This window comes from Tigriopus californicus, chromosome 4, assembly GCF_007210705.1.
Source record: "Tigriopus californicus strain San Diego chromosome 4, Tcal_SD_v2.1, whole genome shotgun sequence".
In the NCBI taxonomy this organism is placed as follows: domain Eukaryota; kingdom Metazoa; phylum Arthropoda; class Copepoda; order Harpacticoida; family Harpacticidae; genus Tigriopus; species Tigriopus californicus.
The window spans coordinates 9,120,334-9,145,751 of record NC_081443.1 but is presented as its reverse complement, the minus strand read 5'-3'; the positions used below and the strand labels follow the sequence as shown (position 1 = coordinate 9,145,751).

The following is a 25,418-nucleotide window of genomic DNA, read 5'->3' as shown; positions in this document are numbered from 1 at the left end:
ATTGGGTACATCAACGCCTTTTTCCTAATCGAACTACCGAGTGCTATCAAGGCTTGTGTCGCTTTTTAGCTTCATGTTTTGGAGGCATATATTATTGCTTCATTGTGTGTCACAACTTTCTCCGTTGTAAATCGAATCGCACTATTGGACTTGAACCTCAGCAGATTATCATTGATCCCAAAGATCCAAAGCAACGCATGTCTCTCGATGACGACTCAGATTTTCCCCGCCCAATGGATGACATGTCAAAGACTTCGAGGAGTTCGATTGAGGCACAAGCCTCTGTTGATACCGACACCATCGCACCAGTGAAAGGCAATAAACCACAGAGCACTGGTCCTAATCGGGTCCAGAGTTTTAAGGAAACGATGAAAAACGTTCCTCGGAAGCAATCGATTAAAAGGATCAAATCAGGGATGTCGAAAGTGGTGAAAAACATCACCCAAAATAAAGAATCTGTAGAGGGATCCTCCATGTCTGCTTATCAATCTTTTGAAAAGCTCGATGATTGCTTCGATATCATTGATGATGAATCTAATCATTCAAGTAAGTTAGATTACAACCGAATATTTAGCATTCAGTCCGACGAAGGAGGAATGGATCACATCGACGATTGCGTCTTGGACAATGTCAAGGATGATACGTCATCCGAGTCCATGGAAGATCTCGCATTAGGAGACTCCCTACCAACCAGCAACGACTCATTAGCTTTAAGAAACTCTTGGTATGACAAGCGAAAGAGTACGGAAGATCTCCAAATCAAACCTCACACAACAGTAGCTTTCGATACCAGTGACAATACAGTCATCGTGATGGATGAAAACGATATCTATAAAGTCCCTCAACAGGAGTCACCAAACGAAGAGCAATTTGTCAGTTCTTGCCAAATTGTTGTTGGGAAAACGGCTCCATTTAAAGCGATCGTCACACCTCCTGAAGAGACCACTCATTCCATGGTGGATTCTGTAGGCAATATTGCAGGCCAATATTCCCCAGCACGTTCCAGCTCATCTCAGTCTTCTTCAGAATGGGACAAAGTTGAAGAACCTCACAAACAAAAAACTGCAATCACCGTAGAAATGAGCAGTCAAACGAACGTCTCTAATCCAAGGCCTCGAGTAACAAAAACCTTTGCACTTACTGATGAGGAAGGAACTGACAGAGCTTCATCTACCAGATCAGTCGAGGAAGGTCTGAAATCCTTGGTAAGGCCAGAGCCCCTGCAACGATACGTGGAACAATCACAATCTTTGATGAGCCTTCGCAAAAGTTCGAAAGTCGGCTCCACCATAAAACAATTTGATTCCTCAGCGTCGCCAGAAAAGAAACCAAACATGAAGTGAATAGCATTGGTACTTTATTAACACACTACTGAGCAAAATGCGCACCAATCCACCAGAATACTAAAATGACATGTTCACGGTTTAGATTTATCTTTCCATCACATAATTATCGGTATTGTTCAATGGGACCATTATGTTGTTTCCAGTCTTCGAATCCTCCCTTGTAAGGCCGAACGTCTTCGTAACCAGATTTCTTTAAAAGATCCACAGCCTCAGGCACTCTTTGGCCTTTAAAGTCGCTCACCACTAGCTTTCTGCTCGTTTCTTTCGCGGGTTTATCGAATCCGTATTCTTGAAGGAACGTGTCTTGATCCATCTTGAACGCTTTTTCGAGGCAAGAAACTGGAACAAATATGGCAACGGGTTGATTTCATGGGGACTAAGTCGAGAAAACTTGGCAACACTTACTGGGAATACAATGACTGTTGGGAATCTGACCGGTTTCTTCCAACTCCTTTTTGTTCCGGATATCAATGACCACGGCATCTCCGGATACAACGGCTTCGTGGAGATCTTGGTAGGTGTAGTCAGCCATGTTGGTTTAGCTTTGAGGTTTTGTTCGCACTTTTTTTGGTATTTTGTTACTTGATGTGTTCGTGTTGAGTTTCAACTTTATTCTGAATGTGGAATAGCCGACCGTTGTATTTATATAGATCGTATAAACGTTTCCGGAGACTTTCTAGAGAGATCCACTTTCGATCCCTATCAGCCGGTCGCTTGAACGTTTATTCTTCCAAGCAGCCATAACAGAGTGACATGGGGCGGGAGAGGGCGGGAGCTGAGACTTGATGAGAAAAATAGGAGCAATGTCAATCGACGTTTGAATTAGTTAAGAATACTTTATGATTGTTTTGGGGCATAATTTGACGGCTTTGAATAAATGTTGTTTCATTAAACTTCAGCGCAAGTCAATTTCACATTTGCAAATCATTAAATTCTGTGCTGCTGTGTAACGCGGGTGAACGGGACGCTTGATCTTTTCTTGTTTTCATTGCTTAAATTTTGCCCTTGTAAAAACGTTTTCAAGTTGAAAAATACGTTGTCAAAAGTGTTTTCCCATACGTTAGTTTCTAATCAATGATCAGTACATGCATTAGTATTATTGTCATGTTTGAAACTATATTTCAGTGATAAGATTGTGTGAACCAAAATACACTTAGTACCGACAATCAGTGTTCAATAGGTCCGTTGTTCTTCTCCCAGTCCAAAAAGCTTCCTCGATATGCTCTGAAAAGTGAACGGAATCGTGAAAAAAAATATCACTGAACCTATTATTTCTACTTTGAATGGCTGTAGCTCTTTTTTTCGTTTATGCGTTCTAATATTCAAATGGAGGAGCCACATACTATGGCATAGACATCTGCGGACCATAAAGCGTTTTAGGGCATATATCTTCTGCTCATTGGATATATATGCTCTCTAGACACGTAATTTGAAGGGGCGACATCCACGAACATGAGCTTCATCGGAATAGAAAGTGGGACGAAAACACGTTAACGATGGCTGGGCTTAAGCAGATGACGAGCAAGGCTCCAACCTTCGCTATTTCGTTTCAGCTTGTTGGTATTCTCCAATATAGAAGATTATACGATTACATGAGAAGGCCCTTTGTGTATCATCAACCGTTCCGGTAGCATTTAGCATGATGCTCATTTGTACGTAGAAATAGATCTCCCGGCAGAAAACTGCAACTCATTTATAATGCAATCCCAGCAACGTGCCGAGAGATTTTATGCATCACGTTCGAAATCTCTGCCCTTAGGAACAACGTCCCCTCCTCATGTGATAGGGTAGAAACGAAAGACCAACCATGTTCTGGCTATCATTCAATGCCTTTTGGCTATGTGAGGGTTTGTCTGCCCACAAATCAAGTCCTGTTTCAGGAACATGGCACGGCCACGTCCGCAAGAGTACCCTACAAAGTAGTGAGATGGAAATCAACTGATTTGGTCTGTCAAGAGAAGCTAGCCTAGATTCTACATCTTCTCCTTTCTTGCGGCCTTTACACCAAGGCAATTTGTGCTAAGGAGCAAAAGCCTAGCCTTACTTTGGGTTTCAATTGATTTCGGCGGCGACGGCAGAAAAAGGAAAGGAAATGCGTTTGAACTAGATCAGTCAATTACGAGGTTACACATCTCTTACTCCGCCATGACTAAAAACGATCTTAAGCAGGGGAAGTTTTACGTTAAGACCTAAACCACTGGTGTCCTTTCAGTGATAGCAATTGGCCGTGCAATAAACAGCATCTGAATTCAGGTCTTCTTTCTCACCCGACTTGGCCATAACCCAATTTTTCGAGTTGGTCCAAGGCGATTTGCACTCGTCGTCCACTTCGACAAGTGATCACCAGGGTACTTGGCACTTCTCGATTGGGCTTCGAGAATCCGTATGTGCTCTCAAAGGTCCCTTCATCCATCGAAAAGGCATGTTCAAGCTCGGGCACTGGAAAAAGAGGTCTCCTTGATCAATGAAAAGGAATTAATGGCTATTGATAGAAAGCCAAGGTCGTCTAAATATCCCTTGATATCTCATCCTTTCTCTTGAAAAAAGACCTTCGGCTCTGACCTATATTTGTGGAAAGATGCTTGTAAGAAGCATGGTAAAAGATATTTAGAAACCCTACAAGTGTTCGTTTCGTCAAATATTCGAACATTCCAACTACGTTGTAACGTATTTTCCGTCCCTTAAATGCAACTGCACGTACTTGTACAGTAGAAGGCTAAACTATCTGGAAAGAAGACTCACGTGGAATGCAGAAGCTTCCTGGGATTTTTCCCGATTCCTTAAGCTCTGAATGGTTTCTGACGTCCACAAGGGTCACCTCCTTCTTGTCAAGAGCCTCTTTCAGGCTTGAAAACTCGAACTCTAGAATGTAAAAGAACTTGTCACATTCAAAGAGTTTGATTATTGTCAGAATGTGATTCTTACCTTTAACAGGCGCCATGTCACCGACTAATTTTTAACCGCAACAATGGAAGACTCTTGTCAAGTGATCCGGTCAAGAGATTCGGGTTCACTGAACGCACATAGATGAATTACTGGTTCTTTACTCTAAAATACGGTTTTCAATGCAGTAGAAAGTGGACTAGCTGACGAGAAACGAGTACTCTAAGCGTCCTTGGTGACTAGAAGCGATAGTTCTGCGTCCACTGAGGACTGACACAAGTAAGGTGGATATGTACGAACCCTTGAGAGCAACAGAGATATGCCTCCACTCCAATACTACCTGCCTTCATTTGATGCATGCTTTATTTTATCATTTTACCACGCAGTCGAGTATCCCCGCAAGATACTTACCTACTGTTCAACCCTCCATGATGTGTAAATTCAGTCTGTCAGGTAAAGGTGCATTCATCGGCACTTAACATGGTACGTACGTACATTTGACACTCTGCGAAGTGCTGATATGAGTGAGTGTAGTCCCAGATTCTGCATTAACTTGGGGATCCGGTCTGGAAGAAAACGAAGCTGGAGATAAGGAAGTGTACAAAATAAAGAGGACCTCAGCTGTTCCTGATAAAGGGATCGGATTATTACACCTCCAAATTTAACTTCAGACAAAAAATGGTAGGTTCCTATTGGGTTCTTTTTAAAATGAACTTCCTTTATGACAAAACTCAATGCGTAAAATGAAGGCATAAGACAATGTGATTTGTTTTTTATGTCAAAACTTTAGCCAGACCTATTCTTTATGTTTGTTTTTTGAACTTGCTTGGTACATAGATGAACAATGCTTTATCATTTCAGGGCTGATTCACATTTGTTTTTCGAATGCTGGATATTGGTTATTTAACTTTCAAACTATGAAACATTGGTACAAAACAGTTGTTAAAAAACCACCTTCCTTCCCTTAAAACCTGAAGATACCGACCTAACCTTTAGAAAATGATATTTTTTTTCTCTGCGTCTAGGGCAAACTTAACTGAACCAATCTAAAAGGTTTTAATACCCCTGTGATGGCAAATAAGCTCTTTTGAAAGGTTTCTTTCGGAAATCGAAGGGATTTTTGTCAAAAAGAAACTTAAAAAACGAACTAGGACTGCTTTTGTAGAAAACGAAAAAAGGCTTTGAATTGATGGTAAATGGCATGTTAAGTGATTCATCCTCAAAAGACAGAAAAAAGATGAAAAGTAGTGTTGAAAGTAAGTCTTCCTAAAATACTAGGTCTACGTATTACGATACTAATTTCATGTAACTTTTACCGATCTTATTTTTAATATCATTTAACCTTCCCTTCCCGTGCGAGCGGGCTCAACAGAAATCCCAATAACATGTCAAACTTTGTTTAATCATTTATTTTGCCAACAACTTTACCCATGAAATTTGTTGAATTCAATGCTTACTTGACTTGACCTAAAAAGCCTGGAAGATGCAGTTCTTTGGATCTCTAAATCAAATGTTCTGTAGATCCTTGCTTACTTTATAACATTTCTTTTTGACACTGATGGCGATCTAAGAGTTTTTCCTGAGTGAATAATTTGTACGGCCTTCAAGAGTCGTTGTTGTTTCATCACCATCCACTTTGGTCTACTCTAAAACCCCTTGGAATATGTACCAAAATCGTATGTTATGGCAATCCCCGGGATTCCTCCTTATGAATCAGGTTTTTGTTTGGCACTTTGTGAAAAGAATTCTAATGCAGCAAAATATGCCTTTGATCAGGTTTCAAGAAACATGTTGTGGAAGCAAGACAAATTGTAGTTTGAAGTGCGCATATTTGGGGTTTTTGACCTTTAGTTATCACCAACCCACTCATTTTCGACTTGCCTGGAAATCCTCTGGAATCCCTCTCAGGCAATATGCTATTGAATTGTTTTGTAACGCAAGCAACTACTTAGAAGGAGAACCTTTCTCGTCTCGTTATTACCCGTGCACAATGTACTGTGTCTTAGGGCTTCATCTCAAGGGATCCTCTCTTCAGTGCCAATTGATATGAGAATAGAGAAGGCCATGGAGAAATGGATGGAAGAAGAGAGAAGAAACCAGAGCTGTACCCTACTGTAGAACCTACTTACGTTCACAAAACAGAGGAAGAAATGCCCTTTTCTTCTTTTTCATCCTCATCCTCTCTTTCGCTCTCATTGCCCCTTCTGTCTTTCATTGGATCGTTCGGACTGGACCCAGATTCTTTCAGTCCACGGAATCTTGTATCTGTGTATTGACAACTAACCCAGAAGTTGAGAGCGAGCGAAACAGACCTGACGACCCAATTTCATTACAAGAAATACCCGATATTCGCCATCGGATGCCCAAGATGGAAAGAAGGAGAGGGGAAACATCAAGAAAAGATGTCCTCGACCATTACAAGACCGAAGGATATGGTGTGTGGTAACCGCATGAGTGTGGGTTCCTACCTAGTGAGAAGATCAAAGAGAGTGAGGAACCAAATTTGGCAAACACTAGGGAACAACTTTGGAGAGTCCTTTCATTGGTGTTAGGTCCCCTTGTATGAATATGTTAAGTATGCACCGCTTTTGTCCTCCTCCTCTCTAGAAGAATGTGTGGCAATAAGGGTTGGCATTTATTTTCGAAGCATTTTGGTTCGAGAAATCTAGCTTCAAGATATTAACATTTCAAATCGTTATTTATGTGGGCACGTTGTTCCATTGAAAGATGGTTTGTGTCGACTTTTGCCATCATTAGCTAAAATGTCAACCCTGGTTCAATACATTAATGGATAGAGAAGACCTGGCGACCGTCTACAATTCCTCGATGGAACGGATTTGGTGCCAAAGACAGAATGCTAATACAAGTGGAACATGCGTTCCAGACACCATACTTCTCTAAGCTTCTCAAGGTAATGGACTCTTGATAAATATTCGGCTATCCCCTAAAATAAAAGGGGTTATGTTCCCTTGTCTGGGAACAAGAGCTATTGAACCGTACAGAAGCCCCCTCTCACCGAGCTTGATCTTAATTGGGTTGAATAGAAATGAATGAGGGGAAATGGAAATGAAGTCTGACGTGTAGTCTATTCTCTCTTTGGTGTGTGCCGGCCCATTTCCTCCCTCTTCCGCTTGTTCCAAGTAACGATTGGTCTTCTTCGGTCGATGATCCCTAATGAGAGATTTTCTGTCTCCACCGCATCAATGGCGTGGAACGGGAAATCCGAAAGGGGAAAACAAAGACTAAAGGCACACATTCACAAGGTCTCAGTGCTCCCAGGTTTTTGTTCTAGTTCCTCCCAGGGATCTCATGACTAGTCCAATACCACAAAGAACGGTTGGAACCCTCGAACGGGCCTGAGTGATGGTTGTAACGGCAGAATGTGGGTTGGTTTTCACTGAAGTTTATTGACAAAACGTGGATCATATTCATCAATTATTGTATGCAGTTGTTGTTGTTGTTGTTGTTGTTGTTGTTGTTGATGATGATGATGATGTTGTAGAAGTAGTTGTAGCAGTAGTTTTTTGATAATAAATACTTACAATTATATTGATTAGATATCTGAGGAGAGTAAAGTTTACTGTCAAATTGGGTGTACGAATGTCCAGTTGTACAATGGACCGTTCTGGTTCTGGCCTATCTGATCTTGTTAGTTGTAAATGCTTCTCTTTACGATTTGGTTTGATTGTGGTTCCATGTGCGGGTGTTTTTTGTCTGGGTTCAAATTGGAATCATTTTCACCTGGAGACATTCATTGACACGTACATTGACATGTATAAATACTTGATGAAAAATTTGCACACATTGGTAACGATTACTGCCCCTCGGAAATTTAGTTTTTAAACCAGAGCTGCACATTGAAGGACATCTGGTTCAATTGAAGGACTACAACGTCGAGGAATGAAGCGAAATGAAACGGGGTTGGGGGGGAAAACTTCTTTTATATCATCTCAAGTAGACATTATTGTAAATAGAACGTGGAAAGAAACGAGAGACAGTGGAGAGGCGAAATAATAAACGGATCTTGGCAAGAGTTGGAGAACCACCCGCTAGATAATAAGTGGAGCAGACGCAAGGGGGTATATAAATAATGGAGGATGGCAGTATTATTGTATATATTGTAGAAGTACGTGGTAATGGATGATAATTGAAATGGACACACAATTATGTGTTACTGGTCTTTAGAGCACTACTAAGGGTCACAATAATGGATTGAAAGAGAAAGGATATTCCGTTCTTTTTTATTGACGAGGGTGAAGGAGCTGCGGTAAATATGATACGTGTCTGCTTACATGAAAATACACCGAGATCGAGAAGAAATAGGGCTGCAAACTTATCGTCTGGACCAGTGTTTGATGATTGTAATAGTACAATATGAAATGACTAGATCTATTACAAGGATGCTTTGACTAATGATCTACCTGCCAAGGGCTTCGACTTCTCTTTGCAAGAAGAAGAGCAACTCGAGGAGGCAGACTGTCTTTAATGAGATTCTTGTTAGCCGTCTCTTAAATTCAAGTGAGAGTAAGAGAGAAAATTAGGGGAGTAGGGGGGGCGGGAAAAAGGGGGGTCGAGAAAACATACGACTTTCTCCAGTAAGGAACGGAAAACACGTCCGTATTTACAAACTAATATCAAAATGAAGACTGTTCCTTTGTACACGGGGAAGAAGGAACCAAATTTGTACTCGTGGTTGGTTCGACGACTGGTAACGTAAATGCCGCATCCAACAAGTCACCGAAGGGCTTTGCTGGTTGGGCACACTATTGTTCAAAAGAGTTCCAAAAGAGCATTGACTTTCACTCATCGTGTTGGCTGGCTGGCTGGCTGGGTGTGTGGGTGTAATTCGTCGAATGATCTGTAGCAGATCAAGTGTGTAAGGTGAAGCTCTTGAGTCTTTCCAAATATTTACATTCTGATGCTGATAATTTCATACATGCATGCAAGCAAGCTCATGTTCCAGTTTTGGTTTGCTTTCTCTTGTCGATGTAGCACATTCGGAGAAGGAGAGGGGATTTTGTTCCAAGCCAGCCTTGACGAGTTCTGTTGGATCCACTCACATGTAGAACACTCTCACACTCTCACACGACGAATACGAAGGACAAGATGAGGATTGAGTGGGGTCTATTTACATTGAGACAGAGTAAGGGCCACGTGAACGGGAAGAAATTGCATGTGGGCCTTGGTCATGCCGATCACGGATTTGTCCCCAAGAGTAGATCCATGAGCAGTACGTTCGGTACACATGCAGTGATGCAACCAACTGGCATTCCCCACCAAGCAAGCACATTGCACGAATGATACGTGTGAACGTTGATGGTAGTTGGTGGTCGTCAAATGGAAGTGCTGAGTGAGCGTCTGTTGTTTCTTCTTGAGATTGGAGACGTTGTGAAGAGAGAAAAGCCTATGCGTTAAGAGTGGAGGAAGATGATGATCGGGACGATGCAGTATGTAGTTATGTACTGTACTACTGATGCACTCAGTACTGAGCCAATTGTGAGAGCATGCACTTTTTGAAGACTGACTTGATTCACACTTCAGAGATGAACATGGAGGCCCCATAGATGCTTACAAGGTTATAGGAAAGGCTTGCTGACATTCGGATTTTGTTTTGTTCCCATCGTACCATAGCAAAAAAAGAAGGAAATTTGGAAATCAAGAGGGAGATCTGAGGATGAGTTTCGCGAAACTTTGTACAAAATGACGCAATGCCAGGTACTCTACGAGGAGGACACATTTGTCATGAGTCCTCGGTGCTAGTGTGATTCACAAGACTGGACAAGGTTAAGCAAGGGTCTTCTTCATAAAACATCCACGCAAATTGCCCTTTATGCCCACCTCGAAACACGTTTTTTCCCTTCTAGGCCGAAAATGGGGCTTCAAATCACGGATGAAGACTCATCGTCGTTTGCATGGTTCAAATGAATGAGCCATAAACCAGTCGAATCATCATCTTTTCAAAAGGTGATTGGGTGAAAAAGAATGAGGTGAGGGGATGACAATAATACGGGTAGGGGATGGGGTATCACTCAGAACCAATAGGAGAGTGATTGCAGAGAGGGCGAGCTTTTCTTCTGAGCTACTACGTGGGTATCGTTCTCGTTGGTGGGTGGCGGTGGGTGGTGTTCTTGGGATGGGGCCTCTCTGCTAATTGCTCACATCTCATCCTCCTGTTTCGATTGGAGGGGCACCCCGGCTTGATCTTCGCCGACAGCATTCTCGGTCTCTTTCTTGCTATCGAGCATGCGACCTTTCTCATCGTCCGAGGCCACTTCCACGTCTCGGTCGCTCTTGGTGCAGCAACAAGAGCACATACGGGTGAATAGAATGTACACGCCATGTCTGGCCTCGGGCGAGAATGTAAAGTAGAGCAAGGGGTGGAGTAGGGCGGGGGCGTAGACGGCCCATTTCATCACCGCTTTGTAGGGCTCGCTGTCAATGTTCGGGATGAACGGCTCGAACGGTCCGAGGATCTTCCATGTGGTCATGATGTGATGGATGTTGAAAAGCTCGAAGGGAGCTCGAGATGTCTCGTAGAACAAGATCAGGAAAATGGTAATGATCGAGAGCCAGAATTCCGAGGAGCGGAGCTTCCTGGTGCAACATCCGCATACTTGAACCAATAAAGCCCACCATGGGATGAACAGGAGCACGAAAGGAAGTGCGAAGGTCAGGATATTGGAGGATACGTAATAGAAATCGCTCCCTGGGCCCCAATCGCCACCTGTGGCAAACACGCAAGCCTAAAAATAAATCATTAATTATTCCATGATGATACCGGCAATTGATATCCCACTTGTGAAAAGAAAACGATTTTCAGGATTTGCTCTGTGCCTCTTTTGCGTTTCTTATAGATACATGACAGACAAAAAACGGGCCATTTTCTCACATATCTGTAATGCGTCAAACCATCGGAAATCCATTCGTTCCTCGAAAGAGAACGTCGTCGCTTCAAGCGCTTGAATATCTTGACATCAGGATCTTTCAATCATGTTCCATTCGCTTGATTTCAGATTCCTACTCGTTCATGTGTATTACAAGCCACTTTGGAGCCCTTGGACGCCGACCCATGTTTTCACTATGATTGATGAGGGACCCAATAGCCCCGTCTCTATTCCAGCCTCTCTAAGAGTGGCCATTCCTCAAGGTCGCTAGCTGTAACTCGGGAAAGTGAGATATTTTCCGGGTCCAGGAAGGAAGTGAGGAAAGGCCAAGCCACTCCCCGAAGAAAGCTTTATCAGCCTATCTAAATACTGCTTGTTGCTACTAGCCCAGCTTTCCATTAATTTCATTCCTCAAGAGGAGTAAATTCTGGACCAAGGGACGGTGTTGCTTGTGCGTACACCAGTATATAAACTTGGACAGAGCTGACAGAACTGACATATCCTCGCTTACTAGCTGACTAATGATCGATTGAGGAAGGCTGCTGGCCTTGCTTTGTTGGCAGAATTAGACGAACTGAGTAATCAAGATTAATGAACAAATACTGCCTTATCAATGATGTAGGTGATCAGTAGACATGATCCACCAATCTACGTACTCGCTTAGCTACAGGGCATGGATATGGGTTAATCATTACTCATTGACACTTACCAACGAATCGTCTGGTCTTCGGACAATTTCGTTGCCGTAGAAATCGTCGGTTTCGTTATGAACCTTAGCGTAAAACACCGTGGGCACCGCAAACACCGACGAGAAGAACCAGATCAGAGGAATGTAAAGGGTATGTGCCCAGGGCCGTGGAACCACACCTTCCTCGCCCGCAAAGTTCCATTTGCAGTTCTCCACAAACAAGTGGAACGCGAGGAACAAGATGGTCAAGGGCAAGAAGAACAGAAAGCAATAGTAGGCAAACTTGTACACAATACAATAGATGCCACCAAAGTTCCAGGTGTACGCGATGATCTCAGAGTCCAAGGTGAATGGAACACAGAGACACGCGAGGAGGATGTCCCGGATGGACAGGTTGATGAGCAGATAGTAACCTGTGGTTCGGGTTCGCTTGGTGCATAGACTTGCCACAATAAAGAGCAAGTTGCCAAGAATGGCGATCACAATGGTGACCACATATAAGGTGATCCATCCCCATTGGTTTGTATCGTTGAGAATATACCCAGAAGAGACTGAGGAGCTTTCGAAATCTGGTAACGAAGTCGATATCCCGTTGCCGTCGTTGAGCTGAAAAGAATAAAAAAAAACATGTTTGAAAAATTATGCTGATTAAATATTTATTCATTCGTGCAGCCATGGTAGCACATTCACACCAGCTCAAAATGACCTCGTGCCAGAAGTCAATAGGCCTAACCAACCAACCAATTGGTATTGCTGGTGTTTCCAAGGTAGGTTTTTCTGGCTCCCAAAGGATCATGCCTGACATGCGATGGTCCCATTCTACTCAGGGACAAGAACTCACAGACAACTTTGACACTTGATGCGGCTTGGACTGACATCCTAGCATAAGATAGTCAGAAAAAGGGTCTCTAAAGCCAGATTTAACAACCTACATATGACCTTCTTTTCAATTCTTCAAAGTGGAACCTTCTCCATTTGAATTCCCTCTGGTTGCAAAAGCTGTTCTGTTCCTATTCCAACCCGTTTGAAGGTTCGAAGCTTTGACTGGTCACCCATGAGCGCCCACGAGAGTGATTGTCGCGTTTCATCCAACTAATTTGTCATGTGGGGCACATGTAACCTACACATTGGGATTCTCTCCAAGGCAGAAAGAATGCCTCGATCCTCTCCACCTAATGCTTGCGTGAATATTCTGTTGCCATGCTTGTTAAAAGCCCAATTAAAGCACGATCCTCATGGTTAGCACTTTGCTAACGCCCATAATAAAAAAGGCAGAGAGACGACTTTTGAGCACGAAGGAAGTTCCATTTCCCTAAAAAACCTCGGAGATTGTGCAAGAATTGGAGTACTCCTGAATATTCCTTATCCCAGATAAGACTGAAAGAAAAGGAGTGTACTTCATTGGAATTAAATTGGAATTTGAAGTTCGTCAAAGGAGAAAAAGTCATCGTGACACGACTTCGTGACAAAAACCATGAGAATGTGGATTTAAAACCCCTTTTGATGCGTAATATCCCAAGATTTTCTGGAGGAAGGAAACGGTAAACAGATCAGGAGACAGGAACTCAACCACATAATGAAACGCAGGTGAATGGAAGAGAGACCAAGCCCAAGTCATTAATTACCCTCGTAGTGTCTTCATTATTGAGTCTGGAGAGTAACAAATCAAACCTGAATTTCTCACCATTTCCTGGCTGTTCAAAAGAAGTCGTAAGCTATCAACGAGGAACTTTCAAGCCTTTCACAACACCGCCGTGCTTTTTGATAACACCTCATTAGAGAATGAGCGAGTGTGCAATAAAGAAAGGAATAAAAGTGGAGTTCAAAATTTGCTCGGAAAATGTCAAGCCATGCATACTTATTTTTTCCCACTTCCAAAGAATAACTTGCTTGAGTGGAGCTTGCCTGAGAATACATGATGCAATGTTTATTCAGATTTAAAGACACAGGTTCATAACAGATGTTGAGATGACAGATACTTGGGAATTTCCTGCCAAGATCACTTAAGAAGTTATTCTTTGCCTGAAGTGAATTTCACACATACGTGGCTGCATGTCTAATTTTGACCATATACTATTTGCAAAGAAAAGACTAAAAGGATCTTAAAGGAAGATCTCAATCTGGTCACCCTCGACTTTCATGTGGTTTCCCTGATTCCCCGCTAAACAAACAGCATAATTTATTTCAGTTTTTCTGAAACCCCTTTCAATGGATTCAAGTTAGAGTGACCGACCCCAGTGTCATTGAGCATCCTCTCAACTCTCTCAACATCCTGTTTCCAAAATCTGAAGTGAGCTAGGAGCCAATGGGACGGGCCATTGACCTGGGGCTGGTCATTTAGAGAAAGAAACTGAAATAACACGAGTTGAAAGGAGAAACATCTGCTCGTTGTGGATTTCCTGCCAATCCAACGAGGTTGCAGGCGCACCAAACCGAAATTGTGAGGATCATTTGGCTCGCTTTAAAGTAGGCAACAATCAACTTCAGACAAACAGCAACGTTGGATGCATCTACTTAATTTGAGCCATTTTCATGGACTTCTTGAGCCTACTTTTTTACGACTTTTCAACTGGCGCCTCGTACAAGGGCAAATGGCATTTGTTCTTAAAGTTGCGAACCTAATTAACTTCCTATCGTAAACACGTCAATTTAGATTGAACTCGGTGGAAAACACCAAACGGTCTCATTCTGCGAAAATCAATTCTAAATGCCTTCACTGTGGTCCCCTGAGAAGAAAAGTCCTTACCTCTATTTGTGGAGGAATATAATCATCTATCGCATCTTCATAGTCTTCGATATTTTCGTTCACAGATTGTTGTATTGTGTTCGCAATACTAGCCATGCCTTCTCCCGCAGCCCGGGCCACGCCCCTCACTGTGTCAGCAGCTTTATCCATTGTATCCGCCATCTTCTTGGCTTCAAATTAATTATCCGTGGAATCACTTCACTTCCAGCACAATCACTCTTTAGTAGACGTTGCTCATCACAGGCCTGAAGATGCACCGACAATCCGGATTCCACACACAACACTGGGACAACAAAAAAGCCAAATCAAGTTTGGTGGGTTTGTTGTCCTCCGGGGAAGTGAAACGCCGTCTCTTCTTCCAGAAATGACGCTACTCTCCTCTGCCAATTTCTACTTCTGGTCCCACTTTGGAGCTTGCTGTAGGCTGGACTCGATTGGCTGCTGGTTCACTCACGCATTCACGCATTCACTCTTGGTAGAAGCTTCAGTATCGCTCACAGCAGCTCTTTTGAGCTTACTCTGAAGTCGTTTTGAAAAGGGGGCGAGTTCTCCACCAACCTCACCAACTCCAGCACAACCAAGCGCGATTCAACCACGACCAGTCAAGTGAGTCTGTCTCGATGTGTGTAAGAGAGAGAGAGTGAGTGTGAGAGCTTTGGAAGCACTCCGAAGTTAGTAGGGCACTGGTCCGCGTGTTGGACTCGAGAAATCAAGCCAACTTGTAGGACAAGTCCACGGCGAGTTCGGGAACGCGTTGGAAACAAGAGTTTTTTTAAACCTCTTGCGTCGATCCTGGAGAGGGTTGTCTAATACACACGCATGAACTTTTCCAACCACACCAATCTGTCGTGAAATCGCTCTGCAAGCCTTGTTATTCCGTGGATGCTGTTGATGCTTCAGAGCTTGGGGGCGTAGCAATTGCTTATCGCCGAGATCTGGAAGAAGAACGACACTCATGCCATTAGTACTCACGTAACGTGCAATGAACTGAGGGGATATGGATAAGTTTCCAGTCATGCACGAGGGTGTGGACGTTATTCGGCTTGTTGGCTGTTGATTCCAGACACATCCCAGTATGTGTGTCTCTCTCGGTTAATGTTCCTTGTCATTACTCATCGCTCCAGCGGGGTGATTGAAGTTTACCTTTGTCGAGAAATTGGCGGAATATTATGCTGAAGAGAGCGTCTGATCGAAACAAAGACGCAATTTACTTGGCGATATTACTCGGTAACTCAATGCTGCCAAGTCTGTGCAGGTCATCCAGAACACTGACATTTGAACTCTGCGTCACAATTAGAGAAAGCTGTCAATGATTTCCCTCATACACTTGTCCTCCGGTTTATGACGGACAGTATATTTAAAGCCCATTCAAGCCGAGCAATGTTTTTTTTATGACCGGTGTTATTGATTATCGGTGCTAATCTTTCTTTTGTTGATCTTATTTTCATTTACCTCTTATCTTTGGTCACGAAGACCAAGTAAGTGCGCACGTATCACAGCACTGATTGAATCAACCTGGCGATGAAATAATTCACTTCCAAGAACAAGCAAGCCACTCTGTTGCTTTACTCGCTTCAATTCAACACAAAGAGCTCTCGAGGAGTCTCTCGCCAAACTGGAGAATAAAGACAATTTCGGCTTTCAGCCAAACGCAAGGCGAATCGCTAGAAGGAGCAACCACACGGACCAGGGTTATTCTGTTCTTGTTCCTTCTCTTTCTGTGAGTCTTCTCTTGGTCCTCTTTTTTTCCCTCCTCTCCCTCGCCTCTCCGAGTTCCACGTCCAAGGCTGGAACAATCCCAATACGTACAATTCGGCTGTGTTAGGAGATGGAGGGGAAAACGCCGGTCCTGGAACGGGCAAAGAGTGGAAGGATTCCGCTCTTTAAAAACCTCCGTTGAACTGTTGGGGCTGCTAGTGATCGAGCGTGTGTGCATATGCCACATTTGTGCACATTCGAGAGCGTACGTGAATGTAGACCCTAGACGGAGAAGCAAGACGAAGAACGACAAGAGATCTTCTCTTACTCTCCTCTTACACTCGTAGCCATTCCTAGTGTCCTTTTCCCTTGCTCGGCCCAGCCCGCATTGGGCCTTGAAGGCCAACGCCCAAAGGAACGCTCTCCTGAAGTCGTGGCGTAGGGTGGGAGAAAGCCCCTCCTTGTCAGGCGTGCCCTGGCTGATCGACTCCACATTCCCTCGTTCCTACCACATTGGGTCTGCCGATGAGCGAGAGGCGACAGAAGAAAGACCGATAGTGAGTGGTCCCCGAACAACGTTCCGTGCGATCCCAAGCTCTTTGGTCCACTTTCTCCCTGATCCAAGTCGCTTCCCTTGCCGAAAGAAGGAGGCCCTTGTCAGTGTTCTTGGCTTCCCCCTCATAGCCCTAGACAGCATCCTCTTCCCCGATGGGAGAGGGCTCTCTAGGAGTGGAAGTGGAGGAAGGGATCATCAAATCCATAGAGGGAGGAAAAGAAAGAAAGAAACAGGGAGGAAGAACGAGGGGAAGGAAGACGAAAGGGAGGGTGTGGTTGCTGCCGACAAGTTCGGTAGATATTGGACCTGGTCGTTCCCCTCAATGTGGCGAACGAAGAAGCACTTGTGTTGTCACTTGCCTCGCCTCACCGGGCGCATTGCAAATTTGCTTTCCTCCTGCTTTTGGCCCCCCAAAAGGACGCTAAACTCAAACAGCAAAATCAAAACGCAAAGGCCGTGGGACTTTGGCAAGTGAAGAGGGTTTGATCCAACAACTTACTGCTCTCATTCGCGAACCATCTCATGGGTGTTATTTTTTTTGTTTTAACCTTTTTCGAGTTTGTTGGGATGGCAGGGATCGCAATTCGATTAAGCTATCGATCTTGTTGAAGGATTGATCGGGGCTGGTTGGATGCCAGTTGAGTGGTGAAAACCAGGAACTACCTACACTCTAGAGACACTTTGTGAGAGGCAACTAACCTCCGAGGCTATTTCGTTTCGATGGAATTTACCGCTCGCCTCTCCTTGATCGAGGAAAGTGGAAAGGAGGTTGTGAGAAAAATTCTTACCCATCTTCACCGGAGTGTGAAATGTTTGCTCACAATTTCTCCTGAAGGTTCTGAGATCATAAATTCCTGTCAAAACTTAAGTAGCCCGAAAAGCAGGCCTTCAAACTCAGTTCCAAAGGCTGATAGACCAAGAAAGACCTTTCTCAAATTGTTACTTGCCCTAGGTCACTCCATATTTCTTGAATAGGATTCGCATGTATCTGATATGATTTGTATTTCCCAAGTCGCCAAGAAGATCAGCGTCTGAAATGGCCAAGACAGTTTTTGCATCATGTTGGCGGCAGCTTTTCCTTTGGACCACATCCATTTTTGTTCCACAGGCATTCCTTTTGTTGGATCTCGAGTTCTCATGGGTTGGTCTGTCCGAAAGGCGAACAACAGAAACAAATTCCGAGTTCTTTGGATTCCATCTTTGGATGTTCCAACGTAAATGTGTTCCATTTCTTTAGACTCTAGGGATGTCTGGTCGTTTCCCTGGTCCAAGGCAGAGAGGGTTCCATCGACATCTTATAATAAGGATAGCTCGTCAGTAAGTGAAACCAGAGTGGAATTGGGAAGTATAAGTTTCCTCATTGTTAAAATCTCAATTTCACATAGTCTTATCTGATATGGTTGTCGGACGAGCGAGTAAATGCATCCACTTGAGTTCGTATTCCCACCCAGGTGGAACCGTGCCTCAAGAATTGGATGGAACAGGCAGGAACAGGCGTGTGTGCTACGCAATTTAAAAGTCATTGCACTTTTCGCTCGCTTGTTCGCTCGCTTTCTACTGAATCCCAAGTTCCAGCCCAGCGTTCCTGGTTGTTACTGCCCTTTCAAGATAATTCAGAGGGATCAGTGCACGAGAAGAGGCATCGTCTCGTGGTTCCTTAGGCGTTGGGAGCCGAAAATGGACCCAAGTTTTTGGAAACTGGGTCGCCAGAATGGTTGGCACTTCGGCGAAGACGGAAGCTTCACGTTTATACTGTATGGCCTTTTCTCCGAGATATCGTTTTAAGTGCCGGCGTCTTATGGCTGACTCCCAACCAGGGACAGTGGTTCACAATATCAGAATGGTCGTGTAAAAACCAATCTCCTTAATGGAGAACTTGAGCATGAGGAACGATCGTCGAAATTGAGCGGGGTTGAAAGTGAAGAGAAAACAATATGACGAAGATGACAGTAAAAAACTACTCTGTGTGCCCATAGAGGTTTAAAGTCCAGAGAAGCTTTATTGCCTCGGCCATAAAGCCTATTACTAAATAATCCATCTGACCAATCTTTACATTTTCTTTACATTTGTACCGTAATACATGGACATGAGTCAATGTCTTTCCAATTAGTGAGCTTGACTGCGCCAGGGTACATTAAAGGCCAAGATAAAAGTACGAAAATGCTAACCTTATTTAGTCAGAATCAGAAGTTGCAGAGGATATAAAGTCATTCAAGCTCCCTTGAAAAACAAGCAGCTGACGTAATTTAACCATTGAACATAAAGCACAAAGTGTTGAAACAAGGCAGTTTTTATTTTCTATTCCAGCTGACTCAGTAGCCATGGAACAGTGCTACGCCAACCGATTGAGGGCAGCACCTATACAATCAGAAACCATACTTTAAGAGCCAATTTTAAAAGTCATTTATTGCAAACACGGTCATTGGATATTCAATTTTAGCCAAGCCCTACAGTAAATTTCACTCCTAGATGATGAATAGCCCATTCCTGGTTCATTCAGCTATCACACATTTTGTGTAAAAAACTGGTCTACCTGGCTGCCTTGAATTGCAATTACTTGGCCTTGCTTCCTCTGTGATTCAATGAAACAAATTAAAGACTTGGTGCCTAACCAAGCAGCGTCATGCTTCGATAAAATTTGTCAATTATTTCATATCATCGGCTATTTTGAGCAAAAATTATTTGAACATTGAGCTGAAATAGCAATACAATGTCAAAGCTACACCAAAAATTATATTTGTTTGAATCATAATCAAAATAGCTATTTCCGTTATTAAATATTTGTTTTGCTCACAGTACGGATTGGTTTTGATTTTGGTTTTGATGTTTGTCTTTGCTCTTTCTCTACAGGATACGGCAACAAAGCCCAAAACCAGAGCGCCAAACTTGATTTTTCACTCCTTTGCATTCCCTTAATAAGGGTAATTCAATGGATTTAGTCTAATATGAAATTAACATGAAGAGGTGCACCAATCAGATAATCATGCAAACAAAAATAAAACGTAGAAACATGATGATTTATAGGAAAATTTCAATTAGAGAAGGCTTTAGGGTCACGTCAATTGTAGAGGTTTAAAGTGCGTTTTGTGAGCATTTTTTGGCCTGTTTAAATGCGTTGGTAGATCAAACATAGTATATAAAGTCTGAATATCGACAAAAAGAGGAAGTATGATGTCTCTTTTCAAGAACGCTATAGATTACATTACTTTAAGCGGTTACAAAAAGGCGGTAAAAAAGGTCAAACCCAACCCTCAAAAATGGGAGAAGTAATTTGTCCCCAATTTTCTAGTCCTAGAATGACCCTTTTGCCTGGGTTCATTAATGCGTGTAATCCCTCTAGATTTAGTATCTCTCTGAGATCAACGACCATGGGGGTTGGGAGAACTCATTCTCAATTCTGGCTTGGGAGCCGAATGAAGTCGTCCTGAGTTGGCCTTAAATTGGCTGAAATATCTTTTTCTAGCCTTAATTTGATAGACGACCCGTGTCTCCGGTAGAAGTTTAGAGAATGGAAGGGCGGGAACGAGTTTTTCCCCCCTGAACATCCTTCAACGGGTCTTAAGTTTGGTGCCCACTCGCCAATTCTCTCTCCATTATCATAAATGTGAGGAAGGTAAGATGAAGCCTCGTCCCCTTTGCTCATGATGGTGGTCATGAAAAAAACCTTTAGAACATGACATCCAGCAGCCTTACACTGTGGAAAGGCCTCATTTACTATGATGTTGGTACTTGTTAGTAACAAGCTAAGAGAAGCCATTGACCCCTCAACCTTTTTCTCAGGGGTCGTGGACCATTTCAGGACCTCTATTATTGTATTAGATAAACGTCCATTGAGGCCGTTGAGTGGTTCACTTGGATGTCGACATTTGAGTGATTTCCTTGAAGACCATGGCAGCGCTAAGTAATGGTTTGAGGTTGGCTTCAAGCCCAAAACATTGTGGTGGCCTTTCCATTGTTCCCTTTTGCGCAACAACCAATGTGATGCCTTCACGCTAATCCGGGTTTTGCTTGGCGAATAGAGACCTATACCCAGAGAAGCGAAAAGCCCAAATAAATCCAAATGAATCCCTCTTTGTCCCTTTGTTCCATCTAGAGTCTTGTTTTTCCTTCATTAAGGAAAGACGCCTGCCTGCCTGCCTCTCCCCGTTCCTCAGATGGAATACGTACACTCCTTTCTACTAGAGCGATAATGGCGAGGACGCTTGGATTTGTTGCAACTTCCTGGATGGATGGGTGAGGTTACGAGTACAACCCAACAACGTCGGGCTTATTGTACGTGTGAAGGTTGCTCCGGTTGCCTCAGTCTTGAGATGAATGCGAACCCCAACAGGCGGAGGTCGAGACTTGAGGTCGTCTCCGCCCGTTTCTCTGCTCTTTCCTTGTCTTGTTCTTTCTCTCGTTCCTTCCAGTTTCCTCAGCCTCCATCCTCTGTTGTGCATCCGCCTCGTGCCACCTTCAAAGTCGATTTCTTGTTCCGTGTGGGAGATGAGAAAGAGCAGGGATCCAATGTGAAAGCTTGCTTTCTCTTGGGTCTCTTTGGGCTCTTACAGCGACTTCTTACAGCATACTTGAAAAGAGCCGGCTTTTTGTCTCCGCTGGAATAGAGAAACTTCACGAGTAATCTTTTTTTTTTTCAATTTGCTTCGCTCGGAACAAAAGTTTCCTTGAAGAACAGCGAACCCGGGTGGGTTTGATGTAATGAGTATGGTTTTTAAAGTAGAGAGAATGCTTTGTTGAGTCGCTAATAAGACGCATAGGGAGGGCAATCATCGATCGATTCTGTCAAATATTTGAAGAGGATCTCTTTTTTATGGACGGATGGGTAACAGGCATTTTGCAAGGGATTTTTGACGAATCTCAAATTCCCTCTTTTCGTTTGAATGAGCTTGCTTTTGAGGGCTTCAAAGTGCTGTCGCTCACAAAAATCCCATCTTTTGCCTCTTTGTTGAAGGTGAAGAGAAATTGTTATTTCTGACTTGGAGCGTGCGGCTTCGGATAAAACCGTAATTGTATTTGATACTTCATCAAATAACGAAAACGAACAATAAAATTGAGGATGTTGCGAACACTTCGCTCCGCTTTTACTCGCCTTACTTACTAGAAAATGGCTACTCCAATTGACAAGATGAGAGGGCGTAGATTATTTATTACAGATTCGTTTCAGATCCAACGTTGGTTGTAATTTCAAGCATATTGTATTTTTCGCTATTGTCTTTTCATTTGTTGATCTTTCTTGCCTTTTCCACTTCATCTTCACAAAACTTAAAGCTTTCAAGTACTTACAAAAAAGCTGCAACCAAAAAATGGAGCAGGGTAATCAAAGGAATATTTGCTAAGGAGAGAGATTTCAAGTTGACAGTCATTCAGAGAGACAGAGAGATAAACTTATGTATAAAAGATGATTTCCGGTATCTGTCCATCTTCCACCGAGGTTCCATTGTTGTTCCCGGCAGAATACGAGAATTGGAACGTGACTCTCAAGCCTAAAGGACAATCCACACACACTTTCCGCATCCCTTTGGTGCCATAATGCGAGTCGATTCCCTAAAGGAAGGTAAATAAAAGCGAATCAAGCCCGTGAATCATTGTTTACGACTTGGGAGCACTCCTCACCTTTAGCATGGCATTCGCCGTGTAGTTTGTGTTGGGCAGAATCTCGATGGGCTCTTTAAACATGACACGGAACGTGGAATTGGTTCCATCTGACAAAAAGGAAGACTCATTTGAGCCAAGCAATCGACCCGAGCCCGTGTGGAAGATCTGGATGGTGGTCTGATACTCGGTGGGATTGTGAATACTGCCATAAAGCCCAAAGCCCACAACGAAGATCCGTCGATCCACAATGAACCTGGAGAGGAAAGCAAACAAGTCTAATGAAATGGTTTCTTCCTTCAAGTAGTGGAGAAAGGTAATCCGTATAAATTAAGAGCAGCGAAGACCACTCATGAACTTGTCGGGTAAGCACATAGATATCTGAGAAGGCTATAGGAAGTCCTTACCTGATCTTGTCTGACGATCCAGAATAACCCCATCGACATTCAATTTGTTGAAACCGACATACAGTTTGCTCCTTGCCGGACATGGAACATCTGGGCACATCCAAGAACTTGACGGGTGGTTTCGGATTCACAGTAAAGTACAGAAACAAGGTCACAGATTCGCTGAAATTGGCATAAAAATAATGACTGATCCAACATCTGTCACGGGGCCCAAAAAAAAGAATCAAGAGCTTACTGATCGGTGAGTATTCCGCTTTGGCCGGGGCCTTGAGCAAATTCCTCTACTGTCATCAGAGGAAATCGGACTTTTTGTAGCAACGGACCCAAAACTGTTCGCTGATTAGACGGATTCACCGACAAGCCTTGACGTAAGCATTCTGCCTCACTCCACCTGGACAAAGAACAAACATGCGATTAAGTGATGATCTAGGAGCTAAGTTCAATTAGTCAATTCTCACTTGAGCACGGCGGTAAACAATCGGGCTTCTTTCACTCGGAGGGAATCCCGATCCAGAACCGACGAAAGTGTGTCAACGTCAATATCAATGAATCCCTCCGCGTTCAAAGCCTCTGGTGTACATTTATCAATGGTCTCCAGACACATGGTGGCCAATTGGGGTTCGTCAAAGAGCCGAGCTTGCGTCAATAGCATGAAAGCATTATCCGCCGACAAATTATGCTTGAGAAAGTCCACACAATGCTTTTCTAAAGCGGGCACAGCGTATTTCTTGGCCGTGTATAAAGTGGTCATGACTGTCTCGGGCCCGATTTGAACCTCATCGGAATAAATAAACCGCAAAAGAGCCAAGAAAGAGGCCGGTTCCACGTCCGGGAGGGTGATTTCCACATCCTTCGTGGCTAACTTCGAGTTGAACATGGCATCAAACACGGCCGATCCAACGGAGAGTACAAATCGATGGGCGGGAATCCTTTGTTGAGCCGCATCTTTGCCCACGATGAAATGAATATCAGCCAGGACTTCGTTGTTGAACATGAAGCTTAAACGGTCTTTAATGGTCATCTTGGTGGCTTGCCAATTGTGAGCGATTGAGGTCAGCTGTAAGTTCACCACGGAGGAGGGCGGATCAGGGTCAACCCCACTTTGGCCACCGGTCGAAACGGCTACGGTCGAACTTGAGGTGTACTTGCTATTAGAGGCTTGACTCTGGTTGACAGCAGGGCTCGAGGTAATCGGATTGGGGCGATTTAAAGACACGTTTAGGATCATGTCCGAGACTTCGACCGTGGCATCATCGAGGTCCAGGGCTTGCCCATTAGTTGGTAAATGATGATGGGAGGAATCGTTGGAGTTGGCTCGCCAACGTCTCGGAGGCTGGCTGCGAATCTGTTGAGGTGGCAAGGGAATGGGGCGAGATCGCGTGGAAGGGAGGAGATTCGCGGGTGTGGCGGCTGGAACATCATCGACTTCGGGTTCAAGAGTGGAATCCTGAGGAGCAGAGAAACCTAGTTCAATGGGAAATTAGGTTAAAGCCGAAAATGATTATTTACTAGGAGCAAAAGAAAATAATCCTTATTGCATTGCTACAACCATGGAGATTCTCTTTAATTGACCTGAGTTTGGTCATTTGCTCCATAGGCCTTATATACTGATGGTATTTTTCAAGAATTTAACGAGAAAGGTATAATCAGTTGTGGCGAACAAAAGAAGAAGCGTTCTTTTCAACCCATCATTAATTGGACGATATTAATTTCACTCTAATTTCTCGCAAAATGATGCATCGTTTCGTCAAAACCCACGATCCGGAAAATTTGTTTTCATTCGCTACGTGGCCTTCAACATAATCATATCTTACGACTCGAAAACTGATAAACCATTCCAACTAATCACAGCGGTACTTTGAACGGTCAGGTTGTTTCTTTTCGGTTAAGGTAAACAAACACCTATCTCAGTGGGTTCAAGTGATGACTACATTATTGGCCTATAATAAACATTTACCAATCTTTCTTTTAAGTATGGGGTAGATTGCTGTAACGTTTTGATAACAAGCTTAATGGCGTTCACCATCGGGTGAAGTGAGGCTCGTTTTAAAAAGTTGAACCGAACCCCCTAATAACAGATGGTGAATAACGTCTACCAGAGAATGATGGACATCTCGGCTTCCTTCGTCTTACTGATCCAAGTCTAATAATACCTCCCACATGAAACTCTTGTATTTGAATCAGACAATAATCATACCACCTCTAGACCATTCACATCCTCATTTAGGCCTTCTGTTAGTTCTTCCTCTGCCCCGCCCTTCAAATCTCGCTCATCCGGATGGAGCGGACTGCTCATGTTGATTCCCACGGATTCTGATGCTCTGGGTCCCCCTTCGCTCTCAGTGGTGGGCGGGTTGGAAGAGGATAGAGGGGCGTTTAAGCGCTGGGCTGAGCGATCCAAGCGCGAGGCCGTGGTTTCAATGGGCAGAGATGAGGCCCCTCCTCCTCCGGATAAAGAAAGCGAAGAGGACGGGGAGGAAGAAGACATGCTAGCCGCACCAATACCAGAGAAGCCCGTGGTTGCCCTGGTCCTTTTTAGTGGAGATTCATTTGAGGGCTGGTGAATGTTTTCCAGATGGACTGGTGTTTACCTTCCAGTCTCTCATCAGGCTTTTTCC

General features: G+C 43.6%; 3 protein-coding genes across 4 annotated transcripts; all 3 read right to left on the bottom strand.

Moving 5' to 3' along the window:
* Positions 1-1,340: 1,340 nt before the first annotated feature.
* LOC131879602 (uncharacterized) lies at positions 1,341-4,788 on the bottom strand. Its single transcript, XM_059225962.1, has 5 exons — positions 4,272-4,788; positions 4,089-4,208; positions 3,614-3,785; positions 1,752-1,885; positions 1,341-1,685 (listed from the first exon to the last, which is right to left on the bottom strand). The coding sequence occupies exons 1-5, from the start codon at positions 4,285-4,287 to the stop codon at positions 1,450-1,452; spliced, it is 678 nt and encodes a 225-aa protein (XP_059081945.1). The 5' UTR covers positions 4,288-4,788; the 3' UTR covers positions 1,341-1,449.
* Positions 4,789-7,612: 2,824 nt separating this feature from the next.
* Positions 7,613-16,189, bottom strand: LOC131879353 (substance-K receptor-like). The gene is made up of 4 exons (XM_059225653.1): positions 16,000-16,189; positions 14,548-15,482; positions 11,823-12,407; positions 7,613-10,972 (listed from the first exon to the last, which is right to left on the bottom strand). The coding sequence occupies exons 2-4, from the start codon at positions 14,707-14,709 to the stop codon at positions 10,385-10,387; spliced, it is 1,335 nt and encodes a 444-aa protein (XP_059081636.1). The 5' UTR covers positions 14,710-15,482; positions 16,000-16,189; the 3' UTR covers positions 7,613-10,384.
* A 5,738-nt stretch (positions 16,190-21,927) lies between these two features.
* LOC131879348 (BTB/POZ domain-containing protein 1-like) lies at positions 21,928-25,418 on the bottom strand. Of its 2 annotated transcripts, none has more exons than XM_059225639.1 (6): positions 24,998-25,418; positions 23,259-24,247; positions 23,036-23,191; positions 22,801-22,962; positions 22,415-22,649; positions 21,928-22,345 (listed from the first exon to the last, which is right to left on the bottom strand). In XM_059225639.1, exons 1-6 carry the CDS (start codon positions 25,286-25,288, stop codon positions 22,187-22,189), a joined length of 1,992 nt encoding a protein of 663 aa, XP_059081622.1. In that variant the 5' UTR covers positions 25,289-25,418; the 3' UTR covers positions 21,928-22,186. The 2 variants fall into 2 exon arrangements, with proteins under 2 accessions (XP_059081622.1, XP_059081623.1); XM_059225640.1 differs by having other exon boundaries at positions 25,001-25,418.